Genomic DNA, 24698 nt, shown 5'->3' on the forward strand with positions numbered 1-24698 from the left:
TATCTACAACTATCAAAAAGTAAGATGAAGGTATCACATTTCCTGTCAGGTTCTCAATGATGTAAAATAAGTACAAAATTTGGGAATGATATAGCAAGAAAGTGAAAGCTGTCATTGGTTTTGGAGTTATTATACAAATACAGTGACTCTATTGTAAATATACTCTATGGTAATATTGCGTTGCTTGTACTTCCTGTTTCCTGTGTCCTGTTACCTCTGAACCTGATGTAGTTATGCAGTTCAACAGGACTCCTCAAAGTACCAGCTTGCAGTGTCTCATTTCTATGCATAAAACATGGTGTCAGAAGTGACTGGAATTAGGACGGAGCCCCTTGCTTGGAATACAGCAGCTTTGCGATACAGTTCTGTTTTAAGAGTTACGTGCATTTTCTGATATTTGAGAATTTTGAGACTAGCCGACTATATGGCTGCCATAAATTATATTCCTCTCCCGGAGGGGATGACAATCAGTGGGGACAGAGCAGCAACTGGGAAACATAAAGAGCTGAGTTTGAGGATTTTTCCCTGGCTACAGTGTTGAATAAGAAACCTGCAGCAGTGCAGGCAGCAACTTAGAGAAGAGTCTTGGGCAGAGAATGCAGACATGTGCATTGCCACAATGTGAACCTCACGGGAGAGCAGCAAGCCATTTTAGATGCACTGGAAGCTTATTTCAAACCTACTAAAAATGTAATTTATGAAAGATATGTGTTTGGATGCCGCAAACAGGAAAAGGGAGAATCTCTTGATAACTTTGTTACATGCTTAAAAAAAAGTCGGCAACTTGCAAATATGGTATTGAAGTGAATTAATATGGCTGAAGGACATTTAGCACCAGTGACTGAACCAACTGATTGGATAAGTAACATGGTGATTGTAAAAAAGCCTGATGAACTGAGAATATGCATAGTTCCCAAATTCTTGATCTAGGCATTGAGGTAATCTCATTACATCATGCCAACCCTTGAGGATGTTTTCTACAAGCTGCCAAAGGCACGACTGTTCATGCTTGTTGATGCCCCGGATGCATTTTTACAATGTAAGTTGGATACTGCAAGTAGCTACATGACAACATCCTGGACTCCCTGGGGCATCTAATGGCGCTTTTCCACTGCATAGAACCGTACCGGCTCGGCACGCTTTTGTGCTTTTCCACTGCGGTACCGCATGGTATAGGGTCGGAACGGTTCGGTACGGTACGGTATAGGTTTGCTTTTCCACTGCGTGGAACCGAACGGTACGGTACGGCTCTGAAAAAACAGTACCTACTCGATTGTGGTTCCAACAGGTACCAAACTGGTACCATATCCCACAATCCTTTGCATGCAGTCACTACTAGCCACTGATTGGTCAGAGAATCCCACCCACCCCATTGTTATCCCACCCACTTAACTTTAGTACTACTTTAGTGGAAAAGCAAACCTATACCGTACCGTACCGAACCGTTCCGACACTATACCATGCGGTACCGCAGTGGAAAAGCAAACCGGGCCAAGCAGGGCCGAGTAGAGCCGAGCCGGTACTAGCCGGTACTTGCAGTGGAAAAGTGCCATAAAGGTGGCTCAAACTGCCTTTCGGTGTATCAGTTGCACCAGAGGTGTATCAACATAAACAACATGAACTGTTGCCTGGACTCAATGGTATTGAACCAATTGTTGATGACATACTTGTGGTAGGTTGGTGGGATTCGGATGAAGAAGCAGAGCAAGATCATGATAGCAAACTGCTGGACTTAATGAATCGTTGTAGGCAGGTGAAACTACGACTTGACAAGAAAAAACTGTACTTCAGGGTCAAAGAGGTCTGCTTCAATAGACATATACTATCTTTAAGGGGTTTGAAGGCTGACCCAGAAAAAACCAGGGCTATACTGGATATGCCACAGCCATCTAATGTGAAATCCTTGCAGCGCTTCAAAGGATTTTTTACCTATTTAGCAAAACTCCTACCATGTCTCTCAGAAGTATGTGAGCCATTGAGAAGGCTTTTGGACAAAGATACGGTTTGGTATTGGCTCCCTTAACATGATAATGCAGTGCAGGAAATAAAATGTTTGGTCATAGATACACCTGTCCTAAAGTATTATGATGTTGCAAAACCTGTAACCTGTTCAAAGTGATGCGAGCCAAAGTAGACTTGGGTCTTACCTATTGTCACCTGGCAAGCTTATCTCATTCGCTTCAAGGGCACTGACCCCTGCTGAGAAAAACTACGCTCAAATCAGAAAGGAATGTCCGAGTATATTGTGTTTCCTGCCAGCGCTTTCATCACTACCTCTATGGTCGTGACGAGATCCCGGCAAAAACTTACCATAAGCCTTTTGATATCTATTTTCAAGAAACCACTTTTGTGTGCACCCACACACCTACAGAGCATGTTGCTCACATTTCAAAACTATTGTCTAAATGTTGTCTATAAACCTAGACCTGAAATGTACATAAGTGACACTTAGCAGAGCTACAGCAGCAGGTGGCACATCTAAATGTGCACAACACACAGTTTGCAATGTTCAACAGGACCTAAATGTCCTGTCACAGATCAATCATTCAGACTATCTAAATGTCACAGACCAGCGTTTTCTTAAGATAAAACAGTACACAGGAATTGACCAGAGTTCGCATGCACCTAAATCTGTTGTTCTGAATGGTTGGCCAGATTCAAAGGTGGAAATGCCATTGCTTGTGAGATGATATTGGACTTTCAGAGATGAAATCGGCATTCAGGAAGGCATACTTTACAAGGGGCAAAGAGTATTCATTCCTAAATCTCTAAGATTGGAGAAGTTGACAAGAATTAATGCCAGTCACATTGGTAGAGAAGCATGCTACAGGCAGGCACGAGATACCCTTTACTGGCCCAACATGCAAAATGAGATTAGAGATTTTGTTAGCCATTGCTCAGCATGCAATGAATTTGCACAGGCACAACAGATAGAACCCATGATGTCACGTGCTGCTCACCTTGGCAAATTGTAAGTATGTATTTACTGAATTATGCTGGGCAAAATTTTCTACTGATTGTGGATTACTCTTCTGACTTTTGGGAGATTGAGCACCGTCTTGACCTGTATGCTGAAACTACAATCGAGATTTTTAAAGTACAGTTTGCATGTTATGGCTGGACAGAGTATTCTTGGATAATGGAACTCAATTTTCATGTGAGCAATTCTGATGGTTCTCTACAGATTGGGGGTTTGAGCATCTTACCTCATCCCCGCAACACCCACAAGCTAATGGCAAAGCTGAATCAGTTGTAAAGATAGTAAAGACTCTTTGCAAGAAGTCACAATATGATGGTAATGACCTGTGGAAAGCCATTGTACATTGGAGGAACACCCCAACCTAAGGCATGGACAGTAGTCCTGCACAGTGCTTGATGTCAAGGAGACTGAAGACTTCATTAGCCGTGACAAACAAGTTGCTTGAACCTTGTGTGCTTACAAGTGTACTAGAGAAACTGCAACGTAGGAAACAGATCTGCAAACTGACATATGATGTGTCTGCCAAAGACTTACCTGAACCAAGCATTGGAGAGCCAGTCCGTATGAAGCCGATGCCTGGTGACAGAACTGATTGCTGGAGACTGGTCTCCTGCATTCAGAGGGTTGCTCCTCGCACATATCTTGTAAATGTGGAAGGCAGTCTCTACCGCCGCAATTGAGTGGACCTGCGAATGGCAGAACAGCTCACAGCACAAGCCTATGAGAATCATGCACATTATCCTCCCGAGGTTCTCAATGCCCCTTGTCCTACTGGACCACGTAAGCAAGGCAGTGACAATACTACTGTTATATCCGAAGGATACCATGAGGATGACATAATGAGGCCATATTTACCAGTAAGTTCTTCTGTGCCAAACACACCAGCCGGGAAAGAGAGCAGCTCTTCAACACCTTCTGGAGCTTAACTGCATTCCCTAGAGAAAATCACTGTGGCCTTGTGCAACAGTCAGGTTTCAAGACGGCCAAATAGACTCAATATGTAGTGTATCTACCAGTAACACAGTATGTTATGTTTAAGACTGTTCAGGATCTGTTTTTCGGCTGCTTACACATTTTGGATTGAATGAAAAAAAAAGGGAGATGTTATGGAGTTTTTATACAAATACACTGACTCTATTGTAATTTACTCTATGGTAATATTGCATTGCTTGTACTTCCTGTTTTCTGTTACCGCTGATCTGAATGTAGTTATACAGTTCAACATCAAACTAACAGCTAATAGTGTCTCGTTTCTATGCATGAAACAGTCATGGCTTATTGGAGGAGAAGGAACACAAGAAAAGTGTAGAAAACTCCATATTATCTCTGGCTACAAGCCATGTGAAGATTCAACCCACTAGTGTATTCAAAGATTTAAATATAGCTTTCAGTCCACATTTTCCTTATAGAAGATCTCTATCCTAATCAAAGAGAAGGATATTTCTTGAAGCATCTGTGTAAAAAACAGAGCAGGGCTAAGCCCTATAGAGCAGAGTGGACCAACGAGTGTCATATGCAGCTGTATAAACCTCCTGGGAATGAAAGCAAAGTAATACAAACCAAAAAAACAAAAATGGAAACAACGCTCTGAAGAAGAGCACCGATTAGTAGCCAGTGATGTGGAAAAAACTTGTCCAAGAAGGGGTTAAAAAACAATGCTGTCCAATATTGAGGAATAAAAGTAAGTCTTTATTAGTAACAAAATTGTGTAACAATATATAAAACAACCGCCATATTGTGGTATAGGCTCATGGGTGTAACAATACTTTCTCAGTGGACCCGTGGTTATATCTCCTGGTGGGATGTGGAGAACAGGATCCGGTTGTAGATTGCCTGCACGGTGACCCCAAAAAAGCACCAAAGTAGCGCTTATAATTAACCTGCGGGGTTCTCCAGTCAAAGATACTGGTGTGTGTGGAAGCTGTCTGCAACCGGAAAGTGATGCCACCACTTGGCCGGATGTGATGTCCACGAGACCACAGTGTGGATAGTGGCTGAGAAGACCCAAAAAAAGCCAAACCAGATGGATAACGTGTTTCAAAGCAAGCAGAGGAATGGGTCCCTTGCAAGCCTACCACTCACATTGACTCCATTACTGGTACTTTGCTAATTCTTCCTCTGTTGCAGCTTCCACAAAATACTAATAATATAATAATATATAAGTATGGGGAAGCATGGGACCTCCTCCCCTGGTGCAGTGCTCAGGCATTAGCAGCCAATTGCCAGGGCCCGACACTATCAGGTGAAAAGGGCATGACATCATAAACACTATGAAAGCTCTCAAACCTTCTTACACAATGAGAGTTTTGTGTCGGCTGAGATATATTGTTACCAAAAGGCTTTGTTACTTAATGGGACTTTGTAATTTTTGTGTTCTTTGCTGGTTTTATTTGTATTGGGAAAACAACTAATGTGCAAACCAAATTCCAAACAAATACAAATAGCAATGTGTCTATGCCTACTTCCTCCACTTCATCTGCTAATGGACAACTCTGTGTATGTGGGCTCAGACACCTGTGGTGGTAAAAGTGCCTTCACAAATGAGACCGTGGCTGGTTGTACCATCCAGTAACCAAGTGAGTATTCTTATACAAACATGGAAGTTCCGTCTGGGTGAAGCATGGTTTTGCTTTTGGAGAGGAAGTGTTACAGAAATTGTCTGAGGAAAACAATAGCAATCCGTTTGGAAAATCTATTTGACAAACATTTTCCTGTGGCTGTAAATACCTTAAAGTGGTTCTAAAGCCAAAACATTTTTTACTTTAATGCATTCCTTGCATTAAGGTAAAAAATGTTTAGGCATCGACATCCCCCCTCACCCCCCCCCTTTTTACTTACCTGAGCCCTCATTCGATCCAGTGCCGTGGCACATCTGCAGCTCTTCTCTCCCCTCACTTTCCGTCTCGCTGGCTTTGCTGGGGCCCTGGGAGCCATTGGCTCCCAGTGCTGTCAATCAAAGCCAATGATGAGGGAGCGGGGCTAGGGAGTGAGAATGCACGAGTGCCCCCGTGGGAAGCAGCTTCCCATGGCGGCACTGGACAGGGAGGAGGCGCCAAAAGCCCAAGAAAAGGAGGTTCATAGGCGCTCTGTGCAGTTCCATTGCACAACGCAGATAAGTATGGACATGTTTGTTCTTTTTTTTTTTTTTAACTTTACAATCACTTTACTCCAATTCCCGAACTCTAGCCCTATCTTCAGTCTTTAACAGTTGCACAGGCCCCTCTCCTGCACTAAAGTTGCTTACTCTGATTTCATGCACACTGTGAAATTGCAGCAAATCAGTCAGATCCAAGCCTCATTTTCTGGTCAAAGGATTTTCTATGTCATCTAGCTCTCTCCACCTTAGTCTGATTCTCCTTGGCCCACCTCTTTCATTCATTGGATTTCAGTTCTTTTAACCATAGAAGCTCAGTATCGCATATGAATGTTACCCAGAGGGGATTGCATGCAAATATCATTTACCAAGGAACACCCACTCCTCCAGACTGACATCCACCCATAAAGGCTTTTTAATATTTGCATAACACCTCCCAAGAGCCAGCCAACTGCTTGCATTAGGGTTGTGGGCTCTTGAGCTGAGTAGAGAAGCAGGATGATGTGATGTTTTCAGGAAGCTATTTACAGCACCCTGCTGGCCCCTCCCACCATATCACCATGATTTGCCTGCATTGCATAGAGAAGCACAGAGAGCTAGCGTTGACATTACTGGGTCTAAAATTAGGCATGCAGTGAAAATGGAAAGGTTTAATTTAGATATTTAGTTAACAAGTTGATGAAGGGATTAGGTAAGAACCAGGCAAAAAATAAGCAGAATAAACGTCAGCTTAAAATTGTATGTAAAATCCAAAAATGAACTTTTCTTATTCGCTTCCCTTACCTGTTGATCCTGCCAGAAATCCATTGAGCTCATAACTTCCTGTGCTCCCTGTCCGTGATACACTGTTCTTATCTAACATCATGGCCAGGGGAGGACTGGTCCAGTGGGCAGGGGGGCAAGTGCGCCCCCCCCCCAGGCCACTCTGATGCCCCATAAAAAGGCTGCACTGCTTCTGCCACAGACATATCTAAAGGATTCCTTGTGAAGAGAAGTAAAAAGCCCCAACCGCTGACCTACTGAGTGAGGGATAAAGACAAGGAAAGAGCGCAGCCCTCCCCCCAGCATGGATGGTGTAAGCTGGGTCTGAGCAGAGGCCGGTTCCATGCCCCACTGGAGACTCTCCTACTCCAGCCAGCCCCAACCGAGCTGTCCCAGCTCCCGCCCCTGCTGGTCAGGTCGGGAAACCAGATTCGGCCAGTGAGTAGAGAGTACCTGGAGCGGACCTTCAGCCTGGAATGGAGGTGAAGAGGAGGCAGGAAAGAGAGAGAGTGGAAGGGAGGGGGGCCAAGTCGCTGCACCGGGGGTCTATAGTTTGTACTTGCCCCCTGGGCTGAAAGTTGACAGTCAGCCCCTGATCATGGCCAGTTGTCTCTGTAGAGTACAGAACACCTCCTCACTTTTGGTATAAAGATGAGGAGGTGGAGGTGTTCTGAAATTCAAATCAGGAACAAGCAGTCTAAAGTGACAATGCTGCTTCTATACAGTCTGGTGAGTGAGTGTTGTTTTACTGGGAAAGCAGGTGTGAAAATGAACTGAAATAAAACAGAAAAAAAATAAAGCCAATGCAGCAACCACATTTAGGAACGCTAAGTTGCAATATGTCAAAAAGTTGTTCTTGACTTTAGATACACTTTACCACCTCATTTAGTGCAGCTCTAATTGGCTGGGTAGGGGCTTTCCAGTTTCACGGTCACCGATACGTCACTTCCTGTTGCGGTGGAACGCACGCCGGGACCAAGGAACCATCCCGAGCGTACACCGCCACCAGAAAGCTATACAGGATCCGCATCCATACATTTTAAAGGCCTGATTTTATCCTACAAAATGTGAGTGTAACTCTATGTGTATTATCAATAAATTTAACATAACGGAATGACACTATCGTGAGCTTTTTTCCCTTTCACACATATATGCATACCGGGCTATTATATCCGTTGGGATCTATATATACCTCACCTCCAAGGATTTTTCCTCAGGTTCCTTACTGGGACACAAGCTCTTTTTGACCCTTTCAGCTATATAGCCCAGGGGTCATTTTAGTCCGGTAAGTTGAACATCCAAAGGGGGGAGATTGGCACATACCACTGCACTGGATTGCTGGCATGATTTTGCACTTTTCCATTGGCACCTAAGCACTTTTGGATTTTTATTGGACACTTGCTGATTGCACTATATATACTGTACATATATTTATTGGACTGTCACGTGGAACTTTTTTTCACATTTCTATGAGTGTGATACCCTGGTAGGGGTATCCCACATGTTTGGGATTTATTTTCATAGCAATTTCTTGCACATTTTGCACATTGCACTTAATATTTATAATTATCTGCTGTTACATATTGTTAATATTATTTGATAGTATTCTATCATTTTATCATATACCTTTCTGCGCTGTGTATTAGCACTTTTATATTTAGAAATTGTTTTCACTATTTTCTGAGCAGCAGCATTTGGGTTTTAGCATTATATATTTATCCATAGCGTGGTACACTTATTATTTCACACCTCATTTAGTGCAGCTCTAATTGGCTGGGTAGGGGCTGAAGAAACAAAAGTAAAAACCTCTGCAGTTGTACAGTTGTTTTACCTATAGGAAGAATATAAAAAGTTACTTCCTTTCTCAGAAAAAGCTGCACATTTCACATGTGAAATAATTAAAAATAGCTGTTGTTGAGCATATTCATTTCAGTTTGGTGTCCCACACTGATGAGAAATCCCATAACTGTAGAGTATATAAAAAAATACATGAGCATATATAAAAAATCAAATTGATTATTGCATTATCCATTCTTCCCTTCCTGGGACAGGAAGTGTGGGAAAATCTATATAACTCGGATGCAAACAACAATCAAAGAAAAACTTTTACTTTGAATGGGGAAGGGTTGGAACATCTGTCATGTTTTTATTGTCAAGCCATAGAAATACAGAAAGGAGCACCAAATGAAATGCGAATGAAAAGGTCTGAGATAATTTCAATTGTTGGTAAAATAGTCCTATAAACAGCCAACGTGTTTCAGGGGCAACACCACTTGCCCTTCATCAGGGCACAACACAAGATAAAACTTGGATGGACTCAATAGAGAAAAGTGTGACTTTACAGATCTACGGTATATTAGATCCCGTATTGAACTCTGCACATGGAGTAACAAGTTGCCAGCAATTGTTTTTTATTGCTGTCTTTGTTCCCACTGCAAAGATTACTCTCCACTTTCTATTCAATGTGTTATGGTGTGACAAGGTATCATTAGGAAATTGAGAGAGGGCATATCTCCCTAAATAGGATCAACCAATAATAACCTGTGAAAGGTGCGCCACGCCACCCCTGTATTAGCTGCTAGAATACTCTCTTGCTTTAACTCTTCACTCAGGCACACAGCATTTTCCACAACCAGGTACGCTTAGGCTTGTTTCTTGAATAATCAGTCTAGGGGTTTTGGGTTGTTTTTGATATTGTTGATGTTTTATTGAGAACTTGATAGGGAATGGAATGTGGTGGGATACTCCAGATTCAACTAATTACAGGGAGGACAATTTCTTCAACTTGATTGTGGAATTCTTACTTGAAGCTACATACACTCTTGAGCAATTCCTCTATGAGAAGGACAGACTATTGCTCTTCAGGGCACTAGCCAGTATCCATTTTCTGCTTTACCCAGTTACTGACTTTCCTAGCACAGAAGGGTAACCTAAAAAGAACAAGCCCCTATACCTTTGGCAGGGCTCCCCTGAGGCAGCTCTTCAGAACACATAAGTCAGTTCTCCAGCTTCCAGGCCTCCAAGGCACACCCTCCCCAACTGGACTCTCCTCTTCAGGCAAAGACCACTTCCTGTGTCTCTTCACTGAATATAAATACATCTTTCCAGCATGCATATGGGCCCCTATGCCTGTAATTGGTTGGAATGGCATCCATATACATGCTACTGATCTGCATAAATCACTCCTGTCCTCCCAGCAATTCCCAAAACTGCCTTGATACAGATGAGTCACTGCAAATACAGTAACACTTGTTAAACACACAGGACTCCCTGGTTGTACCAATTCAGTCTCCCTGTTAGGCAGGAAAGCGACTATAGTTAACCTTAGTTTCCTGTTAAGCAGGAGACCGCACTATTCTACATATGCAGTCAGGTCCATAAATATTGGGACATTGACACAATTCTAATCTTTTTGCCTCTATAACCACCACAATGGATTTGAAATTAAACAAACAAGATGTGCTTTAACTGCAGACTTTCAGCTTAAATTTGAGGGTATTTACATCCAAATCAGGTGAACGGTGTAGGAATTACAACAGTTTGTATGTGTGCCTCCCACTTTTTAAGGGACCAAAAGTAATGGAACAGATTAACAATCATAAATCAAACTTTCACTTTTTTAATACTTGGTTGCAAATCCTTTGCAGTCAATTACAGCCTGAAGTCTGGAATGCATAGACATCACCAGACGCTGGGTTTCATTCCTGGTGATGCGCTGCCAGGCCTCTACTGCAACTGTCTTCAGTTCCTGCTTTTTCTTGGGGCATTTTCTCTTCAGTTTTGTCTTCAGCAAGTGAAATGCATGCTCAATTGGATTCAGGTCAGGTGACTGACTTGGCCATTGCATAACATTCCACTTCTTTCCTTTAAAAAACTCTTTGGTTGCTTTCGCAGTATGCTTCGGGTCAATGTCCATCTAAACTGTGAAGCACCGTCCAATGAGTTCTGAAGCATTTGGCTGAATATGAGCAGATAATATTGCCTGGAACACTTCAGAATTCATCCTGCTGCTTTTGTCAGCAGTCACATCATCAATAAATACAAGAGAACCAGTTCCATTGGCAGCCATACATGCCTACACCATGACACTACCACCGCCATGTTTCACTGATGAGGTGGTATGCTTTTGATCATGAGCAGTTCCTTTCCTTCTCAATACTCTTCTCTTTCCATCACTCTGGTACAAGTGGATAGTGGTCTCATCTGTCCATAGGATGTTGTTCCAGAACTGTGAAGGCTTTTTTAGATGTTGTTTGGCAAACTCTAATCTGGCCTTCCTGTTTTTGAGGCTCACCAATGGTTTACATCTTGTGGTGAACCCTCTGTATTCACTCTGGTGAAGTCTTCTCTTGATTGTTGACTTTGACACACATACACCTACCTCCTGGAGAGTGTTCTTGATCTGGCCAACTGCTGTGAAGGGTGTTTTCTTCACCAGGTAAAGAATTCTTCGGTCATTCACCACAGTTGTTTTCCGTGGTCTTCCGGGTCTTTTGGTGTTGCTGAGCTCACCGGTGCGTTCTGTCTTTTTAAGGATGTTCTAAACAGTTGATTTGGCCACACCTAATGTTTTTGCTATCTCTCTGATGGGTTTGTTTTGTTTTTTCAGCCTAATGATGGCTTGCTTCACTGATAGTGACAGCTCTTTGGATCTCATATTGAGAGTTGACAGCAACAGATTCCAAATGAAAATACCACACTTGAAATGAACTCTGGACCTTTTATCTGCTCCTTGTAAATGGGATAATGAGGGAATAACACACACCTGACCATGGGACAGCTGAGCAGCCTATTGTCCAATTACTTTTGGTCCCTTAAAAAGTGGGAGGCACATATACAAACTGTTGTAATTGCTACACCTTTCACCTGATTTGGATGTAAATACCCTCAAATTAAAGCTGAAAGTCTGCAGTTAAAGCACATCTTGTTTGTTTCATTTAAAATCAATTGTGGTGGTGTATAGAGCCAAAAAGATTAGAATTGTGTCGATGTCCCAATATTTGTTGACCTGACTGTATACTTCCTAGCAACCTACCTAGAAGGGTGCTAAAGGTGTTACCCTACCCTACACTATCCAAAATGAAAGAAATTAGCTGGCTTTAAAGAATATTTCCAAGATAAAAGTAGATCCAATATCTCACCAAATAGTGTTCCTACCAATCACTCTCCCCAAGACCACTGTCCCACTCTTGCCTACAAAACTCTCCAGAGTAATGGAGAATAACAATGTCTTCTGCACAGATAAATATGTTTTGTTATGCCGCAATACCAGATTCAACTTCATCCGAAGTACCTGTATGCCACGACAGCTCTGACACAGAAGATCTGCATTCCGGACCTTCATCCCTCAACACACAGGGCCTTAAATGGCACTACCACACGGTATAGCATTCAGCCCCGTCCAGCCACAGTCTGCCATAGAATCTGATAAGCTTCCTGCTGTGGGGCTGGACACTACACCTGTCCCTCTAGGGAGCACTAAAACTCCAGGAGGGACGCACTGCAGCTGGACTGCCCTGTGTGCAAGTGGCCTATGTGTAAATTACCTTTACCTAAAGAAAATGTTCTGCCTAAATATCTACTGTATCTTCTTACCCTGCAGCCAGACAGTGGATTTTTCTGTGAAGAAAATTCTAGTGATGAGGATGCAATTATCAAGGAAGAATTTCGAGGTCTAGTTGTCAAGCAAGGATGTTTACTGAAACAGGTCAGTATGTTTTATAGAACACAATATGAAATAGAACCAATACAACCCAATACTGGCAACAATTACATGAAAAGGTAACAACTGATGTGTAAGGGCATACCTCAACCAATGCAATAAATTATGGGCGTGATTAAAATAGGCTAATAATGGAAGGGTCTTAAGCTTTCATACACACGGGCCAAATATCTGGTGGTATCACTAGAAACTAGCCGACATTTGGCCTGTGTGTACGGCAGCCAGTTCAAAAGAAGTTGGCCGAACGTCCATCGAAGGGGCATGACCGAAAAAGTTCCGCTAATCGGCACTTTCAGCCAATAGTTGAGAGTGCTGACTGGTGTGTTCTATTGGGAGAGCTGTCCCCTTGTCAGAGCACATTAGCTCAGTGGGAAGATTGCTGTACTAACATCTGATAGTTAGTGCTGCAGCTCCCCCTGAGCTCCTCAGTTTTTTTCTTTGGTTTAGCCCACTAGAATAAATGAAAAAAAAAAACTGCTAGTGTGTAACAGGCTTTAAGGGACATGAGTAATTGAAACAATGTTTTATACAAATATTTATACACACATACTGTATGCCATAGTCCCATACAGTGTTGCCAACCCCCGGAGGGAAATTTACTGGCAGAACGTCCAAAATTTATGGACGGCACCAATTTTTTACTGGCATTGCAAAAATGTACATAAACAGGCTTTTTTCAGTGCTAAACCGTGCAAATATCAATACTTAAACTATAAACATGTAGATAGTGCTATTAGCAATGTGTTAGGTTAAACAAAAGTTAAAAAACATATTTCTCCATTTACATGAAGATCATATTAATATAACCCAGCCAGCACAGCGTTCCCCCATATATCAGAGTGTGCAGGGTTACTTACAGTGTAACTCTGACATAAAGAGGAATGCTGCAGATCTTGATTTAAGGGGGAACCCTGATTTAAGTGGGTGCTCTGGTGACCAGAAACCAGAAACTTATATCAGAGTCCACTGCATTCCACTTTACATCAGAGTTCCCTTTTACATCAGGGTCCGCAGAGTTCCCCCTTCGCACTGTAAGGGGAGAATCCTGCAGACTCTGATGTAGAGAGGAATATCAGGAACTCTGATGGGGGGGGGGACTCTGGTGACCAGAGACCACCTTCCACAGATTAATTACACTAAGGTGAGGGGGGGATTCCCTGCTATAAGGGGGAAACCTTTATATCAGTCCCCCCTTACATTATTGTATTCACCCAGCCCTTACATCTGTCAACTCACCACACTCCACACAGTTAGCTTCTAGCTGTAAGAAGACACACTTTTGGGTACAGTGGTAGTACGACATACCTATGGTGGAAAATTCTAGCAAGCAGCATTAACCCCCACCTCCTGGCATAGGTGGCGACTAATGGCATGGATGGAATTGGAATCATGGATGGATCCTTCAGCAGCCCTGGGCTCAGGGGCCAGGCCCAGGGCTGAGGTGACGAGGTTAGAGGTGGGGACTGAGAGCAGCATTAACCCCCCCCCCCCAAGATAAGTGGCGCGCGACTAATAATGACATGGATGGAATCATGGATGGATGGATCCTTCAGCAGCCCTGGGCTCAGGGGCCAGGGCTGAGGTCAGAGGTGGGGAATGGAGAGCAGCATTAACCCCCCAGCATAAGTGGCGCCGTGGCAGGCGACTAATGGCATGGATGGTGGAATCATGGATGGATGGATCCTTCAGCAGCCCTTCCCTGGGCTCAGGCCAGGGCCAGGGTTGAGGGTCAGAGAGGTGGCAGGTGGGGCTGGGGGGGACTGTCTGGGAGCGAGGAGACTAGGAGGAGTACTCACGAGGTCCACCGTACAGCATAAGTGGCGGGCGACTAATGGCATGGAATCATGACATGGAGGGATGGATGGATCATTCAGCAGCCCTGCCCTGGGCTCAGGCCAGGGCCGAGGGTCAGAGAGGTGGCAGGCGGGGCCTGAGGGGGGGGGGGACTGGGAGCGAGGAGACTAGGAAGAGTACTCACTGGAGGTCCAGCATAAGTGGTGGGCGACTTATGGCATGGATGGATGGATGGATCCTTCAGCAGCCCTGGAATGGCTCAGGGTTGAGGTCAGAGGTGGGGACTGGACTGGAGGAGAGCAGCATTAACCCCCCCCCAGCATAAGTGGCGCCGTGGGTGGAAGGCGACTAATCATTATGGCATCTGGCATGGATGGAATCCTGGATGAATGGATCGTTCAGCAGCCCTGCCCTGAGGGGGGTCAGAGAGGTGGCAGGTGGGGCCTGGGAGCTAGGAGAGGAGACTAGGAGCCTAGGAGGAGTACTCACTGTCAGGAGGACTGGAGAAGATCATCAGATGGAGTCGAGACTCGAGACAGTGGAGTGGATGCATGGTGGTGTGCTAGGCCAGCCCAGATGGATGGATCCTCGTCGTGATGTGGGGGGACGCTGGGGTGGGAGCTGGCTGGTGCTGCTGCAGTCCTGGGCTGGTCATCTCGTCGGTCAGACTCCAGTCCTCTCCACGGTCCACCTCCGGCAGCAGGCTCCTTCCGTTTCCTCCTGGCTTGGAGGTAGCGGCAGGAGTGGCGGGAAAATTCGGGGCGGGCCAAGTGGGCAGCTGCAGGGCACAGGCTGGGGAGCCGGGAGGAGACATAATGAGACTGACTGTGTGACTGAGTGACCGCCGCGCATGCGCAGTCAGTTTGTTTCGCCGCAGCCATCTTTTTAACGGGCACTTTTTTCCTGCTACGGGCATTTACGGGCAGGAGAAAAGTGCCCTGATTTTATGGGCTGTCTGTAAATATACGGACGGTTGGCAACACTGGTCCCATACAATATGCTTTAAAGCGGAACTTAAATATATCTAAGCACCACAAACTGAATATGCTATAAAACACATTTTTAATATTGAACACAATCTCCCCCATCTATAAGTCTCTGTTTTATTTTGTTGAGAAATCACTTTGAAAAACATCCCCCTAGCATTTCTAGCTGCAGCAATCCTAAATAAGAGCAGATGATTCATGTAACATTTTCTTCCTGTAATCCATCTTCCCTTAGTTCAGGCATGTATGTAGGAGGGTGTGCTTAGCAGAGAAAGCATCTCTTCCCCTCGTAATGAATAAAAAATACCCATGAAGACTCCTGGGATGTATGACTTAATTTTGGACTAGGCCAGAAACCTGGAAGCAACTAAAGAAATGTAAAAAAAAAAAAAAGTATAAAACAACTAAATATATTACATCTTCCTATCTGTTTACTAATGCTAGCAGCATAAGGATTAAAAATAGTTCATGTTGACTGAGAGAGTTTAGTTCCACTTTAATTACTTTGCCACAAGTGAGAGTCTAACAGACAGGTACGACATTCAGAACAATCATTTTTTAAAAGATTAAAATTCTTCCATTATCTTACATGCTTTTAGAAGAATTTATATACCAGATGGTCTAAAGCATTGATAAATATAAATATCAGATAGGACTCATTTTTTTAACCTTTAATATACAGTGCCTTGCGAAAGTATTCACCCCCCTTGAACTTTTCGACCTTTTGCCACATTTCAGTCTTCAAACATAAAGATAAAAACTGTAATTTTTTGTGAAGAATCAACAACAAGTGGGACACAATCATGAAGTGGAATGAAATTTATTGGATATTTCAAACTTTTTTAACAAATAAAAAACTGAAAAATTGGGCGTGCAAAATTATTCAGCCCCCTTAAGTTAATACTTTGTAGCGCCACCTTTTGCTGCGATTACAGCTGTAAGTCACTTGGGGTATGTCTCTATCAGTTTTGCACATTTGAGAGACTGAAATGTTTGCCCATTCCTCTTTGCAAAACAGCTCGAGCTCAGTGAGGTTGGATGGAGAGCATTTGTGAACAGCAGTTTTCAGTTCTTTCCACAGATTCTCGATTGGATTCAGGTCTGGACTTTGACTTGGCCATTCTAACACCTGGATATGTTTATTTGTGAACCATTCCATTGTAGATTTTGCTTTATGTTTTGGATCATTGTCTTGTTGGAAGACAAATCTCCATCCCAGTCTCCGGTCTTTTGCAGACTCCATCAGGTTTTCTTCCAGAATGGTCCTGTATTTGGCTCCATCCATCTTCCCATCAATTTTAACCATCTTCCCTGTCCCTGCTGAAGAAAAGCAGGCCCAAACCATGGTGCTGCCACCACCATGTTTGACAGTGGGGATGGTGTGTTCAGGGTGATGAGCTGTGTTGCTTTTACGCCAAACATAACGTTTTGCATTGTTGCCAAAAAGTTTGATTTTGGTTTCATCTGACCAGAGCACCTTCTTCCACATGTTTGGTGTGTCTCCCAGGTGGCTTGTGGCAAACTTTAAACAACACTTTTTATGGATATCTTTAAGTAATGGCTTTCTTCTTGCCACTCTTCCATAAAGGCCAGATTTGAGCAGTATAAGACTGATTGTTGTCCTATGGACAGAGTCTCCCACCTCAGCTGTAGATCTCTGCAGTTCATCCAGAGTGATCATGGGCCTCTTGGCTGCATCCCTGATCAGTCTTCTCTTTGTATGAGCTGAATGTTTAGAGGGACGGCTCGGTCTTCGTAGATTTGCAGTGGTCTGATACTCCTTCCATTTCAATATTATCGCTTGCACAGTGCTCCTTGGGATGTTTAAAGCTTGGGAAATCTTTTTGTATCCAAATCTGGCTTTAAACTTCTCCACAACAGTATCTCGGACCTGCCTGGTGTGTTCCTTGTTCTTCATGATGCTCTCTGCGCTTTAAACGGACCTCTGAGACTATCACAGTGCAGGTGCATTTATACGGAGACTTGATTACACACAGGTGGATTCTATTTATCATCATTAGTCATTTAGGTCAACATTGGATCATTCAGAGATCCTCACTGAACTTCTGGAGAGAGTTTGCTGCACTGAAAGTAAATGGGCTGAATAATTTTGCACGCCCAATTTTTCCGTTTTTTATTTGTTAACAAAGTTTGAAATATCCAATAAATTTTGTTCCACTTCATGATTGTGTCCCACTTGTTGATGATTCTTCACAAAAATTACAGTTTTATATCTTTATGTTTGAAGCCTGAGGAATGTGGAAAAAAGGTCGAAAAGTTCAAGGGGGCCCGAATACTTTCACAAGGCACTGCATATAACCCTTTGTCTATGCTTGTTTTGTGTGTATATAAGCACAATAAAATAATCATATAAAATACCATTTTGTTCTAGAAGTTGTTAATGTGTAATTCAGGTTAGTTTTTATTTTATAGACACCCATTCCCTTTCTATATTTTAGTAAGTATGGAGAACCTGTATAAATATTATTAATAATACTAATATAAATACTATTAAAACATTATTACTACTACTAACTCATATAAGATTTATACTAGGTCAAAATATATGGGTCTACAGCAGACTTTCTCAACATTTTTTAACACTGCAGAACCTTTGAACTACCTTTCTAGTCTCAGGGAATCCCTGCTAAAAATTACTTTATCTACAACTCATGATACATTAGTGTGATGGTCATTGGGAAGAATTGCCCCCTTACAGATGGCTAAAAAGGTCAATGGGAACTTATCTAAGAGGCAAAAATTGGTAATTGCTCAAGGAACCCCTAGCAGTCTTGGAAGGAACCCTAGGGATCCACAGAACCCTGGCTGAGAAATCCTGTCCTACAGTAGGTCTTATGTTTTATAGAGAGTGGTTTGTAAGTTTTGAAGTGGTGTGGTCCTTTGAAGTAGTGCAGTTCTCTCAGAGAATGTAGGCTGATCTTTCCTTAGTGCTAAGTGTTAATAGCACAAAATGATATAAATTTATTTTTAATTGTATTTTAACCACTTAAGCCCCAGCCCTATTTTGGATGTGTGGTTTGAACAGCGATTTCATTCGCGGCTCGACTTTTTATATTTTTTTTTTTGTGCGTGAGCTAACGGTGACGGGGGCGGCTACATTTTTTTTCCTATTTATTTATTTTTTTAACTTTATTACAGGTTTTTAAAAAAAAAAAATTCTGATCACTTTTATTGCTGTCACAAGCAATGTAAACATCCCTTGTGACACCAATATGTAGTGACAGGTACTCTTTATGGAGGGATCGAGGGTCTAAAAGACCCTAGACCCCTCCACTACACTTCCATGTATGCAAAACGTCAAAAACTGCATTTTTGCATACAGCCGTTTTTTTAATTTGCCGCCTTTTGCAGCACAGTAACCCGGACGTGACGTCATGGATGCCGCCTCCGGGTTACATCATCGGAGATCCGATCAAAGCCATTTCCGGCATTGATCGGGACTCCATCCAGCCGGCGGACGTGCCGGCTGGGTGCTCGGGGCTCCCGGTGGGACGGGAGCCCCGAGCAAAGCCACGGAAGGTGGCGGGAGGGGGGATGTCCCCTCCCGCTCACCCGGGTAACGATCGAGCGGCTCCCGAGCCGCATCGGTCGTTACCAACGGAAAGCCAACCGTCGGCTCTAAACCACAGTACCGGGATGGTGTCTCTTGCTAGAGGCATCATCCCGGTATAACACCGCAAAGTCTGCCGACGTAGATCTACATTAGTATGCGGTAAGTGGTTAATAATTTGTTAAAAAGTTAAGCTGGTCATAGATGGATTAATGCTGAACTGGCAATGCATCTATGGGCAGGCTGGTGGTACTGATGTTAATCCATTAATTGACTTCAGAACAACCAACCTGTCAGATTTTTTTGTATGCAATTACGGTGGCTATAGCCACTAACAGTAATTGTTTTCTGCCAGCAGGGAAGGCTCTCTTCCAACAGAACACATTAATTCTGAGGGAGGCATTCCTCAATCAACACTGATTGTGTTGATAGGAGAATCGAGCGATTTTCTTTCCTTCCACCGAAAAAGAAAACGGAATCATCTGTGACTTGCTTTAGTGAGTGAGCTTCTGAGTTCTCCCTTTTCTACGATGGTCTGATGGAATGTGGTAAAAGAGGAGTTTAATAGCCACCATTTGCTTCTGTAAAGTCTAGGTGGAGCCAAGAGCTTATTACACATTATGGTTTGTTTGATCCTTTTACTAATCTAAGTGGACAACACTGTAAGATGAGTTTACCACTATTTAGGTCTTTCTGGAGTGAGGTGACCTTTTTTCCCATGAGGATCTTCAACATTTGGTTGGCACTAGAAAAGTGGACTTTGAACATTGATTAGAGTGATTGGTTCACATTTGGCATAATTTGTAGAGTCCTCACAAGGGGTATTGTTTATGTTAATGATTGGGTCTGTGGCATATTCGTGTAAATTGTATATGAATTTCACACTTTGGGTGCTTATATTTAAAATGTATTTAATTGATTTATTTATATCACTGTTTTTTAAATTTGTATCTGTATTTTTAATATCTACTAGATATATTTAAAACTGCTAGTGGGTGGTAATTTTGGTGTAACTTATCATGTCCATACACTAGGCGACCATTTGTTAGAAAATCTGTCATTTGGACAATTCATTAATTTTTCGTTCAGTTAAACCACTTAAGCCCCGAAAGATTTTACCCCCATTCCGACCAAGGTTTTTTTTTGCGATTCGGCACTGCGTGAATTTAATGGACAATTGCGCGGTCGTGCGACGCTGTACCTAAACGAATTTGACGTCCTTTTTTTCCCACAAACAGAGCTTTCTTTTGGTGGTATTTGATCACCTGTGCAATTTTTACTTTTTGCGCTATAAACAAAAAAAGAGCGTCAATTTTGCAAAAATAACAATATTTTTCACATTTTTTTATATGAAATTCCCAAAAAAAAATGTAAAAATCAAAATTTTTTAACATTTTCGGCCAATTTGTTTTATGCTACATATGTTTGGTAAAAAAAAAATTGCAAAAAGCGTATTTTGATTGGTTTGCGCAAAAGTTATTGCGTTTACTAACTAAGGGAAAGATTTCTGTCATTTTTGGTGTTTTTTTTTAACGCGTAATGGCGGCGATCTGCGATTTTTTTTTTTGCGGTACTGCTACATTGCGGCGGACAGATCGGACCCTTGACTGACATTTTTGACACTTTTGGGGTTACCAGTGACATTACTACAGTAATCAGTGCTATATATATGCACTGTTACTGCAAAATGACACTGGCAAGGAAGGGGTTAACTTTATTGGGGAAGGAGGGGTTAAGTGTGTCCCTAGGGGCGTGCTTCTAACTGTGCTTGGACATGGCTACTGGTGTAGGAACAGTGATCAACGGTCCTACATAGTAGAACCGTATGATCACTATTCCTACACAGGGCAGAATGACAGGCGGCTTGTTTACATTAGCCGCCTGCCTTTCTCCCTTCACGACGGACGATCGCGAGTGACCGGCAGACATCGGGACCGCCGGTGACACGCACGGACTTCCCAGGGAACGAGCCGGGGCGAACGCGCTCTCCCGCTATTGGCTCACATGCAAGTGACAGGCGAGTGACGTACCCATACGTCACTTTGCCTGGCCGGGGCTGACAGCCACAGTATATGTACTTGCGGCGGTCGGCAACCGGTTAATGGGCACAAACTGAAAATCGGTGGTGACGTTTTTTTAACCAAAAAATCATTACCAAAGGTGTTACCAGGTGTTAGTTTTTCGACTGGTGTATGGCTAGCATAACTATGAAGCGTAGAATTTTTTGGTTTTACATCTAATGGCTACTATCAGTCATTCAGGACCAGTCCTGGGAGTAGCCAATACACCGCAGCACAAAAGAAAGTCTGACCTGAACAATCTATTTAGTTTTATCCAGTCTGCATGTTGCACTATAAAGTTGTTAGCAGATCTAAAGGATATAGTAGTCTGTATTGTCAACTTTTGTCTTGAGTTTTAAAAAATCAATTTTAGCAAGACACATATTGCTATTCATAATGTTCCAGAGCAGCACAGCAGCCTAATATTATATGATTATTTATTGTCAGAAAACTATACAAGGCATTGTTTGGGCAAGAAAACATGACATGGCCTTTTTTAGAACTCTGACAACCTGACTACAGATTTCGCAAGTAGAAAAGCCAGCTTCAGAAAATAAATGCTAGAATGTAAATTATAGCAGCTAAGCAGGTAGAATGGTTTTGATGCTTATATTTAAATAAAATATGTGGATATCTAAAACGAGAGGCTTTAATACCACCTAACATTTATAGAAATGCATTGCACATTGTCAAGGTTACATTTAAAGCAACTCGTTGAGGTAGTAAAAATCCTAAAAAAAGGTACTCTAAAAGGTAAGAGTTCTTATACTCTCCAATGGCCCATGTCTCCTACCTCTGTTCCATCTCTACAGCCTCCATCAGTCCATCACCCCCCTCAGTCTACAGCTCTTCAGGCTCCACCAGTGTCTTCAGTAGTCAACACTTCTAGGAGTGTTGGATGTCTCTGTGTCACCCACCCCATGCTGTGGTTCCATCCTCCAACCCCTATGCCAATGTTGATTCCTGTAAAACCACAGCACAGTGTGGAGGACACAAGCATCTGACACTTCTGGAAGTGTCCAGGGCTTCTAACATGGCATATTCTTTTATGGCTTTTTTTTTGCTACCTAGACAGGATAAAAAAAGATATGATTACATTTCTATTGGTGACATAGAGGGAAAGTAATAAGCATTCCCCCACCCACAGGCTCAATAACTGTTGTTACCCCCACTACTCTTCCTGCAGTACATTTTAATGTAGGTCAAATATGTTTTTAAGGGCTCTATTAAAGCGTGGCTCTCAACAAGGAATCTTAGGTATATATATATATATATATATATATATATATATATATATATATTTATATATACACATAGTATACATTATACAGTATCTAGAGTAACTACCTATATTTGCCTTAAAAAACAAAACTCGATGTACTACAGGGAGTTACACAAATTTCACAAAGCGCGGTGAACATGTAGGAGTTTACAGGGAGACCTCCCCATTGTGGTCAGCACATACCACTTCCTCTTTTACTAACATTTTACGAAGATATTTATATTTTGTACTGCTCACACTCCTACAGAAGGAGGTTCACATCGTACACACATAACCACAAACAAGGCAGGGGTTTCTGTGTGCTCACTGCCAGAAGTATGAAACAGAACACTTGTTTCAGTCAGAATTTAGAAGTTGTTTATCCTTTACTAACAACTTCCTTTTTTATATTTGTTTCTAAAGCTGGGTACACCCCTAAAGTTTTTTCTTGTTCAACCGGAGAGATCGCTGCTGTTTCATACTTCTATGGATCTTGCCTTGGTCTTGTGGATATCAGGACCCTAGACTGCTAGATTCCAGGGGAAAAGAACCTGTGGGGGCCGGTCTAGCTATGGGGAGGAGTAAATCTTTTTTTGTATTCCTAGACCAGGGGAGGGCGACTGTGGCCCTTCAGCTGCTGTGGAAATACAAGTCCCATCATGCCTCTGCCTTTGTGAGTAACTGTCAGTCTTCCCATCATGCCTCTGCTTCTGGGAGTCGTGCTTGTAACTGTCAGGCTTGCAATGCCCCATGGGACATGTAATTCCACAACAGCTGGAGGGCCTTTGATGCCCACTTTTGTCCTACGCCTAAACAAGCAATTAACTCTTGCAGTGAAGGCACAGTTCCTCTTCAAGGAATACTTTTTTCGTTTCTGATAGGGCTTTAAAGCCCAGCTCAGGGATAAATAGTTTTTTTTTTTCATTTTAAATATCATGCAAGTGTTTAAAAAGAAACAGCTCATCCTGCAGTACTTGCCTTCATTTTAGAGCTATCCCCTGCAGTACCTCTTTTTGGCCACAAGTTGGCCTAAGTCTTCAAGGGTGAACGGTGCCCAGTGTCAGTCAACCCAGAAGATGAATTGAAGACTATGAGTACAGAGAATTATATTCCCACTCCTTGAGTGCAATACCTTGATGAGTATATTGATGTAGAGAGCGGTGCTGATGTCATCACTTCAGCATTACTTTCTGCATCTTCTAGGACCACCCAACTAAGGAGGAAGAGTACATCACGTAACCATCCAGAAAACATCCGAAGAAAGTGAGTTAAAAAAAAACACAAAACACTGCTAGTAGGGACCTAAATAGGAAAAGGTGGAGATCGTGGAAACTGGAAATCACTGTAGAAGGCATCGCTACAATGATCTCCGCTAAGTGTTGGTCCCTGTACTCAGTGGCTCCATATATTCTTCCATGAGAGCATTTTCTGGATGAATGCAATGTGTCCTCTGTATGGACGAGTTGGAGATTATGATATTACTGCCCGCCTCTCCACCTCATCCAATCAGAGAACACTTTGTATTCCTCCTGTGTTCACCATGCAGCAGGGCAGCCGCTCGGCACAGAACGCAGAAGCTAATGGCAATCACTGTAGTAGCGCTGCCTGGACCAATGTAACAATATAAAATCTGCCATACCTAAACTACATTATGGGCAGCAATCTGCACCGGAAGTTGGAAAAAATCTCCTTAAAGTGAAACTTCACTCTCTCAATCAACATGAAGTATTTTTAATTCTTATGATGCTAGCATTGGTTGATAGATAGGAAAGTATATTCACTTGTTTTAAACTTGCTTTTTACATTTCTTCAGTTACTTCCTGGTTTCCATGCCTAGGCAAATTATGTCATACATCCCAGGAGTCTTTAGGAGGAGAGGAGAGGTTTTCTTAGCCAAGCATGCCCTCCTGCCTGTATGCCTGAGCTGGGCAAATGGGTTCCAGGAAGTAATCTGCCCTTACTCAAGATGGTCACAGCCAGAAATGCTAGGGAGTGTTTTTCAATCTGAATTCTTAGAAAAAATAAAGCATGGAGACATGGATGGATAATGTTTGTTTTAAATATTAAACATTAATTAAACAACATTTTTGGTTTGTGGTGCTCAGATGCAGTGAAGTTCCGCTTTAACTTAGAAACAGACAGCAATAAAAATAAATAAATAAATAAATAACTGGAAGGATTTCTTTTGCAAGTGCATTGTCTTAAAGCGGAGTTCCACCCAAAAGTGGAACTTCCGCTTTAGGGAGTCCTGACCCTCTGACATGCCACATTTGGCATGTCATTTTTTTGGGGGGGGAGCGGGTACCTAGTTTTGACAGGTACCCGCTCCCACTTCCGCTTGGAGCACCGCGGCGCCCTGAGCGGAAGTTCTCCTCTCCCCCTCCCTCCCTGCAATCTTCTGGGACATGTCAAAGGTCCCAGAATATTGCCGGCCAATCACGGTGCGCAGCGCAACTTGCGCAGTGGGT

At 42.8% G+C, this 24698-nt stretch overlaps 1 protein-coding gene across 2 annotated transcripts in view; it reads left to right on the forward strand.

Annotated features, from left to right (window-relative positions):
• The window catches only part of PLEK (pleckstrin), a 180183-nt gene that overhangs the window by 147643 nt on the left and 7842 nt on the right, over positions 1–24698 (forward strand). For both annotated transcript variants that reach the window (XM_082250275.1, XM_082250274.1), the window contains one exon: positions 12439–12543. In XM_082250275.1, the coding sequence (XP_082106401.1) occupies positions 12439–12543 (105 nt within the window). The remainder of the gene's footprint in view (positions 1–12438; positions 12544–24698) is intronic.

This window comes from Pelophylax lessonae, assembly GCF_965119305.1.
Source record: "Pelophylax lessonae genome assembly, chromosome: 3".
Classification (NCBI taxonomy): Eukaryota; Metazoa; Chordata; class Amphibia; order Anura; family Ranidae; genus Pelophylax; species Pelophylax lessonae.